The sequence below is a fragment of the Molothrus aeneus genome, chromosome 2, assembly GCF_037042795.1.
Source record: "Molothrus aeneus isolate 106 chromosome 2, BPBGC_Maene_1.0, whole genome shotgun sequence".
In the NCBI taxonomy this organism is placed as follows: domain Eukaryota; kingdom Metazoa; phylum Chordata; class Aves; order Passeriformes; family Icteridae; genus Molothrus; species Molothrus aeneus.
This window is the reverse complement of record NC_089647.1, coordinates 101,335,079-101,352,414: the sequence shown is the minus strand read 5'-3', so window position 1 is coordinate 101,352,414 and position 17,336 is coordinate 101,335,079. Positions and strand designations below refer to the sequence as shown.

General features: G+C 43.3%; 2 protein-coding genes across 3 annotated transcripts in view; one reads left to right on the top strand and one right to left on the bottom strand.

Moving 5' to 3' along the window:
- The window catches only part of PHKA2 (phosphorylase kinase regulatory subunit alpha 2), a 44,876-nt gene extending 38,171 nt beyond the window's left edge, over positions 1–6,705 (top strand). The window contains exons 29-31 of the mRNA XM_066545404.1: positions 475–528; positions 1,895–2,095; positions 2,619–6,705. Of these exons, the coding sequence (XP_066401501.1) occupies positions 475–528; positions 1,895–2,095; positions 2,619–2,792 (429 nt within the window). The 3' untranslated portion in view covers positions 2,793–6,705. The remainder of the gene's footprint in view (positions 1–474; positions 529–1,894; positions 2,096–2,618) is intronic.
- Positions 6,706–7,276: 571 nt separating this feature from the next.
- The window catches only part of PPEF1 (protein phosphatase with EF-hand domain 1), a 34,740-nt gene continuing 24,680 nt past the window's right edge, over positions 7,277–17,336 (bottom strand). For both annotated transcript variants that reach the window (XM_066545405.1, XM_066545406.1), the window contains exons 9-17: positions 17,072–17,108; positions 16,458–16,607; positions 14,057–14,257; positions 12,545–12,730; positions 11,786–11,928; positions 11,042–11,148; positions 9,903–10,066; positions 8,976–9,060; positions 7,277–8,512 (exon numbers count right to left, since the gene is read on the bottom strand). In XM_066545405.1, the coding sequence (XP_066401502.1) occupies positions 8,319–8,512; positions 8,976–9,060; positions 9,903–10,066; positions 11,042–11,148; positions 11,786–11,928; positions 12,545–12,730; positions 14,057–14,257; positions 16,458–16,607; positions 17,072–17,108 (1,267 nt within the window). In that variant the 3' untranslated portion in view covers positions 7,277–8,318. The remainder of the gene's footprint in view (positions 8,513–8,975; positions 9,061–9,902; positions 10,067–11,041; positions 11,149–11,785; positions 11,929–12,544; positions 12,731–14,056; positions 14,258–16,457; positions 16,608–17,071; positions 17,109–17,336) is intronic.

The window sequence follows — 17,336 nt, the reverse complement described above, 5'->3', positions numbered from 1 at the left end:
TCTCCCCCAGTGGTTGACATCCTGAGGTGTGGTGTCCTGGATCTGAAACACATAACTAAATGTTGTTCTAGTGACAATGAAAAAAGGTTCTTGCTTTTGTGGTCTGTTGTCTTGCTTTTGTGTTATCTTTTATTTCCAAACTCCTTCCAGCAGAATGCTCCCATTGATTTGTTCCCTCCTTTGTGTGCCTTTGCTGTAGTGGCTCCTGAAGTGCTCTGCTTCATTAGCTGGGCTGGAGCACAGCATGCTCTGATGTGTCATGTCAGGCTACTTCTAATCTTTGCCAGTTACGTAACAACTTCTTCAGGAAGGATAAAATAATATTTTTTACAGGGCTTTTTGTGTCATTTGGGGTTTTTTTGCTTTGCTTTTTTTTTCCCCTAACTGAAAGTTGTTACATATTGGCTTAGAACAGAGAACCCTCAGATTGACTTGCAAGAACTGTAATTTCTGTTCACTCTTGAAATGTTTCAGTGCCATGGTCTGTCCATTGATGGGTATGTCCTTCCTTCTTCAACCATCAGAGAGGTACAGTAAAATGCCCATGATTTTCTAGCCACATGTCTGAATATTTGGATTGACAGTGTAAGATGCAGCTGTTACAGATCCTTGGTTTTACTTTTAAAACATCTAGACCTTCCCCCAGCACTTCTGCCAGCTTCTCTGGGTCTGTGCATGTGAATTCCTGCCAGGCAGGCCTGGGAGGAGCTTGTGACAAGTTTTCCCTTTGCTGAGCCTGCCTTTTCACACCCTTGCTGCCCCCCTGTGCCCACTGGGAGGCTCCAGAGAGGGTGGCTGACCCAGCCCTTTGGGGGGAAGGTGAGGCAGCACAGACTTGCTGGAATAAAGAGGACATGTTGCTTGCCACTTAATTTTTTTACATGCTGCAACAGCAGGCAGTGTATTTTGGCTTCACAGTCTCAGAAGTAAATACCAGTTAAGGATGATTGTTTCTAACCAAAGCTTTAGCTCTTTAAATCCATAATATTTCCTTTTTTTTTTTCTTGGCTGGATTCTGTCTTTAGGGGCTCTGGCAAATTTTGAATTCACATCTATAAAACAAACTCTTGTGAATAGGAATCCATCAGTGCAAGAGTACTACTTGTGTGCCCAAGACTGTTTTCCTGAGTGTTTCCCTCAGATTTGTCTCTGGCTTCCTTCTTTTCTGAGGAGCTGTGGTAACAGTGGTAACAGCTGAAGAGAGGAGCTGAAATTTTCTGCCAAATTTAAATGGTGGGGTTGTGGCTTTTTTTTCAGAAACGAGAGCTTTATTTATCCCTATTGTGTAGATAAAGAGCCTTCTATTTTTAGCCTGTCAAACCTGGACAGTATCTAATTTTGCTGTTTAAAGCAATTGAATAAAATAAGCACAAACTTCCTAAGGCAACATAATATCCACAGAGATATGCCACTGCAAATTAAGCTGCTCTGCAAACAGAATAGTGCTATTCCTGCATGGCAAAGCTCAGGGGTTATTTAAAAATCCCCCCTCTAAGCAGGTGGTTGTTTTTAAAACTCAGTACTAAGTTTGGCTTTGCAACTCACCTGCAATGCCAGGAAGATACGTACAAGGCAGGGTGTGTGAGATCACAGCCTGAGGAGCAAAGAGTTAATGTGCCAGCTAAGCCTCAGCAGCACTGAGTGTAAGGGAGATGTGTGTGTGATGGGGTGCAGGGCTGGAGCAGGCTCTGGACGTTGTGTAACTGTTTGCAGAATCAGGTCTAGCGACACGAAAACTTTCTGTAAGTGCTAAAGCTGCACAAACACTTTGTTCGCTTCAGTCATTCTGCCCCCATGTGCAGAGAGGAGCATATGTTTCAGTGCTTGCAGGAGGTGAGGAGATAGTCTTTTGGATTTGGCAGTTTGTCTTTCCATTTGCACTCAAATTTGCCAGATGACCCCGTGTGAAATCAAGTTTGCAGTGCACGTGGAGTCAGTGCTGAACCACGTCCCCCAGCCCGAGTACAGGCAGCTGCTGGTGGAGGCCATTCTGGTCCTGACGTTCCTGTCGGACATCGAGGTGAACAGCATCGGGGGCATCATCCACGTGGACAGAATCGTGCACATGGCCAATGACCTCTTTCTGCAAGAGCTGGTGAGCTCAAAGGGCAGTGGGAGGAAGCCTCCTCCTTTCAAAATTATCCTCTGCTCTTTTTTTAATGTGTATGATGAACTTGATTTTGTCCTGGCTCTTTCTCCTACAAAGACAGGCCAAATCACTTAAGTATCTTCTGGAAATATATTTGGGAAAACTAATGTAAGAATCATGGGAGATTTAAAGGGAATAATTTTGTAGTGGCTAACAAGCTCTGAAGTACAAGGGTAGATTGAAGTGAAGTCCTGCTTTATCAAGGCATTACTATTACCAATGTTTGAGTAATCCCACACATTCCTCCCCAAAGGACAAAAATCCATGAAGTTATATGTTCTTCATTTACTTGCACTGATCCAACTAAGTCATGTGGGCCCCATTGTAATCCTGATTAGGGTTTTCATGTGGGGAAAGAGAATTGCTTTCAGTATTCAGCACAAATAGAAAATCATAATGTGGTGGGGTTTTTTTCCAATAAATAAGCATGCATGCCTAACTTGCTCTACTTTTGCTTGTGTCTTTACAGAAATCATTTGGAGCTACTGGTAGTATCTTGGAGAAAGATGCAGCCACAGGAATTTGCCACTTTTTTTATGATAGTGCTCCCAGTGGAGCCTATGGCACCATGACTTACCTAACAAAAGCCATAATTATTTATTTACACGATTTCCTGCCCAGCACAGGCTGTGCAATGCAGTAAGTGAAGCCTCACATGGGAGGAAAGGCTCAGAGGCTCTTCCTCCCCAGTTCCCTGTCACAAACCCCTTGGCTGCTGCCTGTGTGTGTGCCATGCACTCACTCAGCATTTGGCACTGCTGGGGATGCTCTGTGCACACCTACTGCTGGGGACAGGGAGCTGGAATTTGGCCTGGTTTTAGGAGAGTGTGTGAGAAATAACAAATAGTGAGGCTTATTCTGCCCAAGGTGCATAAATGTAATTCATATTAAATTAGCAAGAATTATACAGTTCTGCCAAGGGGGAAACAGATTACTCTGTGGAGATCAAAAGGCATAATAAAACAAGGGAGCTGCATCTCAGGCATAGAGTCTCACAAATAAGGGAAGTGATGGAATTCATTAATTTTTCTCCTGCTGTGTGTAAATGTACATCGTTGTGAATCACTAATGCACAGTGTGAAACATCCAGGGAAATGTAAATTAGAGGAGTAAGAGTAACTTGAAATAACGTGGTGATATTTCTAATACACTTTTATCCCGATTCTCTTCTCGTTTGCACCTAGTCAGTGCAGGGCTAATGCCAGCAGGGACAAATATCCTACAATATCCACTAATTTGAGAGGATAGCCTCTGTCAGGAAGCTGCATCTGTCTTTAATCTGAATAGCTTCCTTCCCTGCATCCCCAGGACTTTGGAGGCAAAATCTCAAGACTCCAGCTTCTCCAGTGTGACAGACAGTTTTATGCCTGTAATCCTTTCCTCTGAATGGAGCAAGATAAACCTCATCCACTTGAGCACCCTTCCCAAATCTCCTGATCATTTCCCTCACAAACAGCCTCAGAGTTAAGAATGGCATAATTGTGGCTTTTCCAGTGTAGCATGAGTTTATGGAAGGCTTTGATGTTTCTCTTTGTTTTGGTTTGGTTTTTTTTCTTTTTTTTTCTTTTTATTTCCTTTGTAATTTTTTCTTTCTTCTTTTTAGTTTGAAGTCACACTGGTCTCATGTAATTAGGGGTTGGGCTGCCTGGAAGTCTCCCTGCAGACAGTTCCCAGGTTAATGCTGTCAGCTGGAAGCTCTGAGGTGCTGCAGGGAGTGGGTGCATCCTGCATGGAAATTACTCCATGGCCATTTATAAACTGAAAACAGAGTTTGGCAGCCTCTGGAGAGGGAAACCCTGCCTTACCCCAGGCACTGGCTGTGGTTTTCCTTGTGCCTGTGGTGCTGGCTTTGCCACTAGCCACATGTCAGCATCTGGCTAACAGCTTAGGAAAGTGGCAGTAGCTTCAGCATCCCATGGCCACGGACAGGCTCCCTCAGTAGCACTGCTGCCATGTGAGCAGAAAGGATCAGAGCAATTCTGTCTTGCCAGGTAGAGGTGAAAGGAGCAGATAGGCCTGTAAAGATAGATATTTTCTGAGCTATATAAGCCTGACAGCCTGCCTGCTGTCCCTCTACACAGTCACTGCTGCTGTAGCAGTACCTGGGAACTGGCTCAAGAGAGTGGAGGTGTGGGAGGCCTTAGTGTGAGGTGATTTCATGTTTTTTCAGAGACCAGAGAAGTTTGGTAGTCCAGAGGACCAGGAGTGCTGTGTTAGCCACCATGGGAACCATGGGCCTGTGCAGGGGCCAGTATAAAGTGACAGTTCAGGTACAATTAGCACTTGGGTGTGGAAGTTATTTTATTGGCGTGGTGCCTGTTTTGTAAGGGTTTGCCTTTGTTATTATTTGGTGTGGGTTTTTTAACTTTTTATATGTATTGTGAGAGTTCACTTGGCTCTTTCCCAGTGAAAGGAAGTAAAATCCTTTGTCTAGTTTAAGCAGATGTGACAGTGCAGAGTATAAGCACAACAAGAGCAAGGTGATGTTTTTTTATTCTACCTGGTATCATACAAAAACTAGTAGCAGTTATTTTTACTTTTTTTCTTGAATCCTAGATTGAGAGAGATGCAAGATGATTTTTTGCTCAGACTTCTTTTTTTTTAACCTAATGTGTGAATTTGTTTTCAGAAACAAGATGGCTGATGTTGGTTTTCCATGCAGCTGCATTGAAGTCTAAAGTATAAAATGTATGGCCTAACATACCTGGACACCCCTTAACACCTCTTTGTTTTTAAATGGGAGTGTCATTGGTGTCTTTACCATCAAATTCACAGTATGACTTAGGTCATGTTATATTCATGATGATCACAATAAATTACCATGTGGAATGCAGGCAATTGGAAAGTATTTATGTGGTAATTTGAAGAGTTTAGGTATCTATCTGGTGGTGAAGGGTGGTACTCAAACACAAGGCCAGTGGAAGACAAACTTCTGTTACTTGCAGGGTGAGGCACAGCTGCACAGGAGCTGGCAGAATAAGGACCTGTGTCCAGCTCAGAGCTCATACCACATGCTGGCCCCAGCCCTGCTCCCCAGGCCAGTGTCCCCCCTGCTCACACTGTTGCATTCCCCCTGCTGCCAGCAGGGACATGGGTTTGTCAAACTCAACAGATCAAAAGTGCCATTGATCTCCCTCAGCTGCTGGTCCCACAGGTTACTGTGAAAACTGAATGGGAGGAGTACAAAGTTTGTCTGGCTTCTCTCCTGCTAATTGTAGTCTCCTTTCTCAGGGAAAGAGTCCAGCTTGTTCCTGGAAGGTGCAGGTGAGCCACACAGTCCTTGGCTGCCCTGCAAAGGGGCAGCCACTTTCTGTGGGGCAGTGTAAGACCTGGCCTGCCCCATGTGGGCATGGGACACTGCAGGAATGTGTCACCCCTCTGGCAGCAGCCAGGGCCTTGAGTGGAGCAAGAGCTTCACTGAGTCAGTGCAAGTCCAACCTTGGGCACTTTCTGGAGTGGCTGGCAGGTAGGAGCAGAGTTGCCCAGAAAGCAGGAGAGAGATGCTGCCAGTGGTGGCAGCTGTAGCTGTAGGGTGAGAACTTGGCACTCATCTGCAGGCTGATTCAGGTATTGCTTAAAGGACCACTCACATCTGGAATATTAAGTGGCTGCTGCATAGAATCATGACTAAAAAAAAGGGATTGAGGATGTGGGTTATAAAAGAAGAGCTTCTACTCAAACAGTTTGGATTTAAGTACAAGCAGCAGGGCTTTTCCCCACTCCCACTTTCAGTCTCAAGTGGCATTTATTCCCAGCGTTAGATGTTTCACAGTTACTCCCTGTGCCACCCCCCTTCTGTCAGGGGCCAGGGGGCCCTTTGTGCCACCAGCAGCTGACAGGACAGGCTTTCTGGTTTGGCTCAATGATTCAGCTGCTCTCATACCTCAGTCCTGCATCCCCAAAGGGCTCTCACTGCCTGCTGAGCGAAGCTGTGCTGTGACTGTACCTTGGCATCCCCTCTCAGGAAGTGATCCCTCAAGGCCAGTCCCCTTCATGCCAGGTTCAGGAATGTGTCCTTAGTGGGGGACATCCACACTGGAGGCTGCCAGCCGTCCGTCAGAGCCCCTGTGTCTCACTGTATAGCCCAGTTTTGTCCTCTTTACTGGGGCAGGTGGCAAAGGGGGACTCCAGAGCTGCAATGTCCAGTTCCACCTTGTCACTTCATGCCCACCGCATGGAAGCCAACAGTGGGAAGCAAGATCCCACCACACACAGAGGTGTTTGCCCATTGTAAGTGGAGCCTTTTTGTAACTCCACTGGAATAAGGTGGGACTGATCATCACAGTGCATAGATCAGAAGAACTGCATGCTAAAAATATACATTATGTATTACCAATGCCATTAAAGTTTCACTGTAAATTTTGTTTGTACTATTAAAGATTTTTCTTTCCCCTCCTCCAAGGCAGTAGAAATAAGTTTGTGCATGTTTGTTCCTTCATCTGTCAAGTTACAAAATACTTCTGGAAAAGTGTTCTGTATTTAATAGTAGAAAATAAGATTAAAGAGAGACAGCAGTGCCTTAAGCTGGGGCTGCTGTTACACTCTGGGATGATAAACTTGGAAGGATGCTTTTTTTGTACTTTCAACACTTCTATTAAATGAAACCGAGCTGCTTTACTTAGCTCATCTTTAGCTATTAAAATTTAAAGAGGGAATAGGTTGGAACTTTTTCCTACCCAAAAAACACTTTATATGCTTTGGATTTACTGAGGTTGAATGAGGTAATACAGTTACCAAAAAGCTCCTGACCTGATGTTGCTTTCTGAGTGAAAGATGCAAGAGAATTAGGTCCAGATTTCCTGACTTCTCCCCCTTGGGAATTGACAGGGTGGTATTGGCAGCAATGGGAATATCGATTTGCAGTCAGGGAAAGGAGACAGAAATGTGAGTGCAAGAGTCTTCAATCTTGCTGCCTTCCAAAAACTTAATTTCAGAATTTCTGTTTCCTTTTCTTGGTCAAGAATTTATGTTTAACTATGTGCAAGAATATTTAGATTTGGTAGTATCAAAAAATGTTTACTCTTGTGTTCTTACTCATTTCTCTTTTTAAGTAATCCAGTTCATCTTCAGGAAGAGTGTTCTATGGTGATTGGGGCAGGCTACAAAACACAGGCAGAGACACCCCCCTTAGGCATTGCTCAGAAAGCTAAAGCTTTATTCTGTGATCTATCATGTGTTGCATTAACATGCTGTGGATTTAGCCTTCATCAAGGTCACGAGTTAGCACGGAATCATCAAATCCCAGAATGGGTCATGCTGGAAGAGACCACAATGAATCACCTGCTCAGACAGGCCATCCCATAACACAGAGCACAGGACTACATCGACATGGTTCTGGAATACCTCCAGTGAGGGAGGCTCCACACCCTCTCTGGGCATTCTGTTCCAGTGCTCAATCACTGCAAGGAAAGTTCTTGCTCATGTTCAGGTGGAACTTCCCGTGCATCAGTTTCTGCCCATTGCCTCTTGTCCTGCTGCTCAGCACCACTGTGAAGAGCCTGGCTCCATCTCAGAAACGGTTATGATTGTTTCAGAGCTCCAAATCCCAACAAATATGGAGAAAAGTAACCAGAGGCAAGAGGAAATCTAGTGCAAGTGTAAACACCTTTCAACCAAGATCCTCTAAGTTGTGCCTGTAAACTTTTAGAAGGATAAGAGATTGACCTGGAATAATTTAATTCCTCTGCATCATGCAAAGAGCAAGATTAAATGCAGAACTATCAATTTTAACCAGATGCTTCCTCCCTGTTTTCCTCTCCTGCAATGGACACCCCACAGCCAGCTCTCTCTTGTGCCTGTTCCATCACCAGAGTGGCTCTGATATGTTCCTTGTGGTTATCAATGCTCTCAGCTAAGGACTGCTGGCAGACACATACCAAAGTCCCTCTCCCTACACAGCTGTAGGCATGACCTTGGCAATGTTCAGGGATTAGATTGATGGGGGGATGCCAAGAGGAGGGGATGAATTGTAAGGTGCTGGCAGTGTGTGGCAGTGACACAGTAATACTGTAAGTGTGGGTTTTCATCTCCTCTATCCCATTATTAGCAGGTAAAGATCATCCAGGAAGGGCTAAATAAAGGCTTGCACTGTGACCCTGTCAAGCAGCCCCTTTATGACTAATGACAGCAAGCTGAGCTTCCAAGACAACCCACAAGAAGTTCTGCCTTTTCAAGAGGTTCCCTTTTTCTCAAGTCTGTGAACAACATGAAAGGCCTCTAAAAATTCATTGAAGTCAATGTGGCCATCTTTGTTGTAGTCTATGCTGAGGACTAACTTGTCAATGGAGTCATCCTGTATATCAATGCCCAGGTGAGAAGTAAACAGTCTCCATGTCTGGCTGAATTCCTCAAGAGAAATCAAACCTAAAGGAGACAGACAAGAGGTTGCTTTTGGCAGTGTTGTTTTCCCTTCCTGTATAAACACACATGCACTCCTTCACTGCAAGAAAGTTACCTGCCTGCCATGCTGGGGTTAGTGCTTTCGTTATTGAAGCACATTTTTACTTTAGGTATTGATTGAATGCTTTTGACAGTGGAATTGAGAAAGCAGTAAAGAGTAAGACTTGAGTGGAAGGGGGGAAAAGCCCCCAAAAGAGTGAAGCCGATACTGGAGCTGGGGTATGTCAGAATCTTTTCTTGTTAGGCTCTGTGCACCGTCCCTTATATCATTGCAGCCTGACTGCTTAAAGTAGTTTCCACTAAACTGGAGAAATTATATCACCTCTGGTTCCTCTATATTTAGAAGCCTTAAGGAGGAAACACAGTGGGGAAAAGATAACTGGTATAGGCTCCCTAGAGCTGACACAGTGAAGTTACCTGGACTTACCTGAGTGATCTTTGTCAATGATGTTAAAGATGATCTCCAGATCCTTTCTGTACCTGCATAGTGTTTCTGCCAAAGCTGGCTGAGCCTGGTTTTGAAATCACATACAAGAAGCTATTCAGACCTTGGTTTGAGTTAATTTAACCAACAGAATATCTACTATCCAATTTTCATTTTCCCAGTTTAATTTGTCAAATGTAAAAAACTAAATCTTTATGCTTGAGTTCTCTGGAATGACACTTCTGTGTCTTACCCTGAAGAATAATCAGATAAAACCCATCACTTTCAGATGGCAGGGTAAGGGGGAAAGGAGCCCTTCACACCTCCTACCTGCAGTAATTATTTGTGGAAATAATCTTGGTTAATCTAGGGAAGATGGTATAGACTATACACTCATACAAAGCACTCACTGTACAGATTTGAATGGATCCTGCTGTTTAGGAAAGTTATGGTGATACTTCTGTTCCAAAGCACTGTGCAGCATTTGGTAACTGGGCTCTGCAGAAGTGACCTCAGATACCATAATATACATCTAAAAGTCCATCTATAAATGTGACTTCCTCCCACAGGGGCCTGAACTCCCTCTGGAGCCTGTTTGAAATGCTCATTTCAAAGAGTGAGGGTTGAGTGCTCTGGGCAGGATTTGTCACATCTCCTCAGCTCCGTTATCTAAACGCCCTCGAGAGCCAAGAGAAAGTAAGAAGCAGTTCTAGCATGTGATTCATCCAACCTATTTTAAGCATCTACCTTAGGAGGGAATGATGATTCGTACCCTAGCAGTGCTCATTTTCCTCCAGTGACTATAAAAGGAAGCTCAGCAACTAGTTCAGCTGTGGATGTCTACTTGTTGGGCCAAACAACTGTCTTGTGCTTCAATTTGCACCAAAAGTTGTTCCTCCAAGAATTGCAAGGATGTGTTATCCTCTTTACCTCTTTTATAGGTTGACCCATTTTCAAATCATAGAAACAAGACATGAAGTCAACTTCTCCATCTGGGTTCATCTGTGCTAGCTGAGACCGCAGCATCCTCCAGGGCAGTTCCAGCTGTAGGACAGACTCCATCGCTGCAGCCCAGTCATTGACAGAAATCCTGCCTGCCAGAAGGGGTCGGGTCATGCTTAAAAGTACAGGACACAGCCCACATCAGTCACCAGCACAAAGGGTTACAAAATACAAGGATTTTCTCTGAACCCTGGGATAAAAACCCTCCTAACAAAGGAGCAGGGGGGGTTGGACTAGGTATTTCCACAGGTCCCTTCCAGCCACGAAGTTGTGATGCTGATATGATGTTCAGCATTTTTTAACACCTTTTGAGAAAGCCAGATTATGCCATGAAGAGTACATCAGGTTTCAGCTGAGCTGCAATTAGAGTGACATGTGGCTGAAAACTCAACCACACAGAAATATGTGAAACAGCTGTTCAGTGGCCAAAGAAACAACATCATGTTATTGAGTGCCCTTGTAAAGACACTGTCAAGTGAGAAGCCATCACAAGGAGAAGTTGTATTTGTGGCAGAAATCAACTTCTTGCTTCTGCATAAAAGGTTCATCTATTAACTTAGCACTGACTCTTCTTCAGATGAGAGGTGAGTGTGTGTCTGCAAGAGGCAGAGGCAGGCTGTGTGTCTGCTGGAGGCATGGGCAGGCACCTTTCCTCAGATACCTCCCAGACTCAAAAGGACACCCATTCCACATCCCCCCAGTTCCCTGAGACCCCCTGAATCATTCTGAAGATACTGCTACATGAAGGTGGTGGTGACCTTTGAGCTTCTGGAACTGGATTTGCCTGCCCAAGCTATCCAACAGCAAACATAATTTCTTTATTTGCCCATGTCTTTCAGGGGTTTTTTTCCCCCTTCAAGCTTCATCCCCTAAAGCTGTTTGTGCTAAGCCCTTCCCAATGCCTTTCCTCCTCTGTGGTCATGAAAAACAAGGTCAACCAGCCTCTGCTGCCCTCAGCCTGACACTGGGGCAGGCAGGACTCCTCTCCATGGGGCTTGTCCCCTCTGCCTCCCACACATGGAAGCTGTTTTCCCCATGGTGGCAAGTGGACTGAGAGGGAGTAGTACCTGTGCCATTGGGGTCGTATTGTGCAAAAGCACTGATGAGTTCAGACCTGTGTGCATAAATCTTCTCTCGTAAGGACTTTAAGGCAGATGATTCAATTGTACCTACCCTAGGAGGAAAAAAAAGCAGCAGATTATTAAAGGATTAAAATCCTCTTGCATGTTATGCTTTTCAACAGTCATTACAAAATTCTTATATCCTTTTCCATGCAGTATGTTTAGGGTCTAGCATGTTTAAGTAGATGACCCAAAACACACAACATTCAGCAGGGGGAAACCCCAAACCAAATAAAACCAACAATGCTCCATAAGAATAAACTGAGTTTATGAGATAATTGAGTTTATGCAGGTAATTCTAAGCTGCTTTCCTTTAGCAATCTGACCACACTACTAGGCATGGCAAAGCTGTCATGATAAACTTATGAGACTCAAGTCATAACAGGATTTGTCCAGATTAACACTGCAGCCTTAAAGCAGACAGGTGCTGGCCATTTATGAGTCCCTGACAATTGTCTGTTCTAACTGCTTACCTCACCTAATTACCTTTGGGTATTTGTCAGGAAACCAAGTTAAGCTGCCAGAACATGTTTTGTCTACTGTACTAATTTTTAAATTGTAAAATAGAAAACCAGTGAGAATCAAGGAAAATGGATGCCTATTCAGTTATTCAGTGAAGCTCTAGATTGGTGGCAGGTACACTCACTGTGAGGTGAGTCCATGCTCACTGCATGCAACACAGAGCTTTACCTCTCCCGGAGATTCTGCCTGCGCGTGAGCTTGCTGACCTGGTACTGCACAAAGCGCGGGGTCAGCTCGGGATTCAGCTTGATGTAAGCGCCCCGGTTACTGCCCTCTTCGTAATAGTTAGAGGCAGAGAATATGGTGATAACCTGACATGGAAACAAAGAAACTGGATTGGCCAGAACAGCTCTTCTGGACACTTATTTCTGAAACTGATCTGAGAAAAAATTCCAGGTTACAAAATTATGTGTCTACATATAAAATTCTGTCATTCACCAAATTGCTCTTGCCTTTTGAGTCAGAGCTCTGGGCCTTTATTTTTGACCTGTCAGACTTCAGAGAGCAGTGAGATATAACATGCTGTTTAAGAGAAACCTCTTTCTAAGAGAGACCTGATTTTCAGGATTCTTGTTGGCCTTCCAATGCAGCATGTTAAAAAGCAGGGCCAGAAGAGAAATCAGTAAGTTAAAGGCTTCTAGAGCCTTAGAGCATGTCTTGAACTTTAGAACATGTCTTTACACACCGCTCTTGTTGGGGATTTTGTTTTCATGTAAGTAATAAATTGGTCTTCACTCCCTAAAGATGTAAAGAATTTTGTTACTCAGAACTCAGTAATTTGTTGTAACATCTCTCTAGGACAAAGTTCCCCCAAACCCAGTTTAACAAAGTGACTGTCTTTTTTAAAATAAATTTTGGAGAAAAATCTACTGTGGATGTTCCTGTGAAATTCACAGGAGAATTCTACTTTACATGGAAGCATCTTACCTTCCCATCATGACTGATCTCATAACCTTCTGGCTTAAATTCATGAGACCTGATGAGCATCTTCAGATTATATCTCTCAAACAGCTTGGCAGTGACATCAGGACCAAAGTAACAGCCTCCTCCTCGACACTTGTTTGGTGTACAGCCATTTTGGCTTCTTGGATCACTCCACAGAATGTCAAGGATCTGTAAATAGCAAACTCAAGCAAGTGAGGACTGATAGTAGGGGAAGACTAACAGGGTATGGCTGTCTAAAGTCGTGGCCAGAGCAAAAGCCCCACAGTACAGGGAGAAAACACATAGGTCTTCCGGTTTTTCATTCCTTTCAGGAGCATATTCTTTTGGGCTTGGACTTTTTTCTACTTTTTAAGAAATATTATCTAGATTTTAGATTAACTTTTTGTTTCAGAAGAAATAGAATTTCAGCAATGTACCTCCTTTCACAGCTGAGGTTTTCAGACTTGGGCAGGTGCACCAGAAACATTACCTGGGCTAATTCAAAGAGAAGAAAAGCTACCTTCTTCACAGGTAAGTAGGAGAGGCAATTTCTATTTCCCAGCACAGACTGGACAACCACATTGGTCAGTGGTTTTACCTTGGGAGTACCTGCTCTAAACATGACAAGAGTTGCCTTTGGCTTTGTTGTCTTCAGTTAGCTCACGTTTCAAACTGACATTTTACATATTAGTATTTTAGCAGGGTTCAGACATGAAGATGAATTATCATGGTTTAATTCTGGTCAGTAGCAAACATTATTCAAAATGTGCTTGTTTAAACTTTTCTGGGCAAGGTTTGCACTAACATATTCTACTTCATGTTTGTGAGCATGGCTTAGTGGATGCTTGATTAGCTGGGGGAGTGTCAGATTTGGGGGGAAAGGGGAGCCTTGCTTGTGCTCATTATGTTAGTTTGTAGATCAGATAGGTATCTTGGGAAATCAGATTTTCAGAAAAATTAAGCTTTCCATATTGTCACAATTTATTAAATTACAGTATAACAAAAGCTCTATATTTGCTCTGATATTCAAGATAGAATGAATAGCCAGAGGACAAAAACTTCCCACTTCTGAGTAATCTGCCTGTATGTCTCAGGAGCTGGGTGGCTTTTTTTGGGCTATATCAGCATTCAACTGCCAAAAGCACAGCCAAAAAAAGGTGCTTTATCTCACCAACAATTGCAGTCTGACCCGTTTAAACCAACAATTTTTGTACGAACAGATCCAACCACACGAGGGCAGGCAAACCCATTCCCTACTGAGCAGTTTCCTCCTAACGGCTATGAAAAGAAAATACTGGGTGAATTTTACTTGTAAGGATAAAATCCCTTTTTAGCTTTTATTACCAGGTCTACAAAAAGCATCAAAAAAAGCTAATAGGTATCTAATATATTCCTTAGAATGACTGTTTTCCTGTTGAGAGGCAGTTCACTCAGACTCATGAACACACTGCCAGAACAGAACACCTAGTTTGTGCGGGAGGGGTTTGGTATCAGAGAGTCTTTGGTTTCACCTACTTGTTTCCATTCCTTCAGGGCGGGGTCTGGAGGCAAATTTGAACCTGAAGGCTCAGTGAAGCCCGATGAAGAGCTGTGTTGTGTCTTCCCTGCAACATGCTGGTTGGCATTGTGTTTACTGGGTTTGGTAGTGGGAATTCTCTTCTTCACTTGGTCCTGTCTGTTTCTCATTGACTTTGGTGGCCGCATCAAAGATTTCAACTTAAAAAAAAAAAGTCACCATCACAACAACAAAAGTTGATACAGAGATGTTGGCTGAAAGGCACATCAGCTCATGTTTCCTGTACTCAGGAGGACTCCTTGAGAGTTCAACTAATGTTAACTCCCATAATGTCCTGATTTCACAGGTTTGGGAAAAGCTGCAGGTATTTGGCACTTGCAGAATTTTTGCTTTATAGCTATCAGTAACCAGGCTCTTCAGAGCTGCTTTCATATTCTTATCCACACACACACACTCATTCCAAACACAGTAAATCTTAAGGTCTCACTACACAGCAAGTAGGGCCTGGGCTCAGGGAAGACACTTCAGTGTCCAGCTTCCCTGGAAACAAAATATACATTCATATTGAATGGAAGGTGAAACTCCATTCACTTCTGCTCTGACACAGTACCATGCTGATAGGTTAATTTTGCTAAATTAAATGGATCATCAGGAAGACAGTAGTGAAATTGATGGAATATTACACCATATGATACTGTTAAATCAAACCCCTCAAAAATGCATGGGCATTTGCTTTTCTGGAGTGGTGCACTATGGTTCCACAAATGATCATTAACATGGTTTCCCTCCAGAGAATGTCTTCTCATTTGAAATTCTCTCATAGTAGCTTATTTCTAGAATAAAGCCAAAATAAACCCCAAAACCAAACCAACCAACCAACCCAAAAAACCCAAAGCAAAACACAAAATCCCAAACCAAAAAAAACCACCCACCAATAAAACATATACAGTTGGCAGACCGCTGGATTTTACTCTTTAACAAAGAAAAGGACTAATTCAAAACAAATGCACAACACAGGGTTATTCACTAGTGCACTGACCGGTATTTGAAACCTGCCAGCTGCCAGCTGTACCAATTAAAATACATCACTTGGCCTTGAGTGACACTGCCCTGGGTTGTGGCCCACACATGTCTCATTAGCAACACTCTCCTGTGGCAGCTACTTTGACCTGTTAATTCTGCATTTCACAGAAACATGCAGAGCTGAGCCCTGGTGAAAGCATGGGCAGAACTCAGCTCATGGTTAGGATGCCTCTATCTGTAGTTAGGCACCCAATTTTAGTGCACAGTGGTGCAGCCAATGGAGCCTAGACTCCCATGATCAGAAGTGTTCATGCCTTTTTTCATATCTTTAAAAAGAGACACAACTGACTGTCCAGCAAAGCATTTATTTCTGCTTTAGAAAATCTGAGGATGACAAAAATAGCTCTAGATTCCACAGACACTGATGCCAGGGTGTCACTAAGTTGCTCAAACATTCGTCTCCTATGCCATCTGAGATGCTCCCCTATGGCTGTGAATTACTGTGAGGGGGGCAGACACAAATCTGGCCTAAAAGGCGACTGGTGGAGGGGACCTACAAGAGAAGACTTTCTTCAGAGGCAGGCTAAGGCCAGAGGGGACATCCCTAGCCAATGGGGCACTTCCTTGAACAGCACTGGAGACATGTGCCTAAGTAATGATTTCCACCAGATTTCCTGGATCTCCATTGACTATAAGGAGTCTCAGCACCCTGATCACAAGGAGACATCTTGATTTAGGTATTCAAATGGAGACCAAATTCCCCACCATTTTCAGCTGATTTGAAAGGTCTGTGTTTGCTCATCATTTCAGAAAAAAACATGAACATTTTTGACTTCTAAATCCCTGAAAAGCTTTGGATTCTGTTTTATCAAGGCCAGTTCTTGAATTTTGATCCTTCTTGAAAGGCTCTCCCACATGTACAATGTTCAGCTGCTGCCAAGGGAGTGCCTCACAGGTGGAGAACTTCCCCCACAAAACAGATGGCAGAAGCACAGCCCCAGGAAAAAAGGCAGCGCTGGAAATATGTGGCTAAATTGATTTCTAAAGTTTTTCAAGGAAATGCCCAAGAATCAAGTAGTTTTCATACTTTCTGGCTAGTGTGTCATCATTGCAGGAGGAGGCATCTAAAGTGGCTTTAGCTATTTTAAGGTCAAAAGACCCATGTTATGTGGAGAGCCAGCCAACTGGCTCTCAACACCTACTGCAACCTGCCTTCCTAAGCCCTGATTTTGAAGAAGAATTGGACTGTTATTTTTCTTACATGCCAATATACTGCTGCCATTTCCTTTCCTAACGCAAATGACCTGATCCTAGCATTCGTACCGCAAAATTTTTAAAAGAAAACAAACTTACCCTCACATGAATATGATCTCTTACCTTATTTCTCTCAAGTGCATTCAGGAAATCCAAATCCGTGGTGTCTGAAATCCCCCCATGTAGGATAAGAACTTTGCTATCAATTATAGTGGCAAGGGGAAGCCAGCTAAAAACATCTCGCAGAAGACTCAAAATCTGTTTCCAATGGTCCTGTAAAATATACTCATACATTAGATCCTATTTCTGGCAGATTCTGTTGCTTCTAAGTTCAAGATTTTGCTGAAGTGCCTGCTACAGTTTATATAATCAGTTTTGTTCAGGTGATATCCTGAACTGCAACCCTGACAAACATGTTCTGACATTTACTTTAGGGCCATTTGATTGTCTCTGTAGTGTTTCGGTTTTTCTTTCATGTTCACCTCTTTTTTTGTGCTCTTGATTGTTCTTATGGATGTTACTTATTTCATCCCATGGATCTCTGGGCATAAGAGACTAGCACTTAAAATTGTTTTGTCAGTTATTCCACTGATAGGCCAAAATAATTTCACCTACATCACTAAAGTAATGCTCTGCTACACCTAAATAAACTGGTTTGACTTTTTCTTGTTTACACATGTTTCATTTTACATGTGCAAGACTACAAAAAAATATAGGGGAAGGAGGAGGAATCTTACCTTGTACTTCTTTGAAACTTCTTTTGTGAATCCATATCTGAAAACAGGACAGCATCATGAACTGGGTTTCAGTATGCCCCTTCTGCATGGTTTCCTGTGCTATGGTGTTTTACTGGAGTTTTCTAGCCCCCTTTCTCATCTGCCATTCCATTTCACCTCAGCTGAAATTTGCTTTCCTCCACTCTGTCTTGAGATTGAGTTAATTTCTGATTGAATTGTTTCTTGTGCATAACAGAGGTTGGGAACAGAATCCAGCCTAGTAATT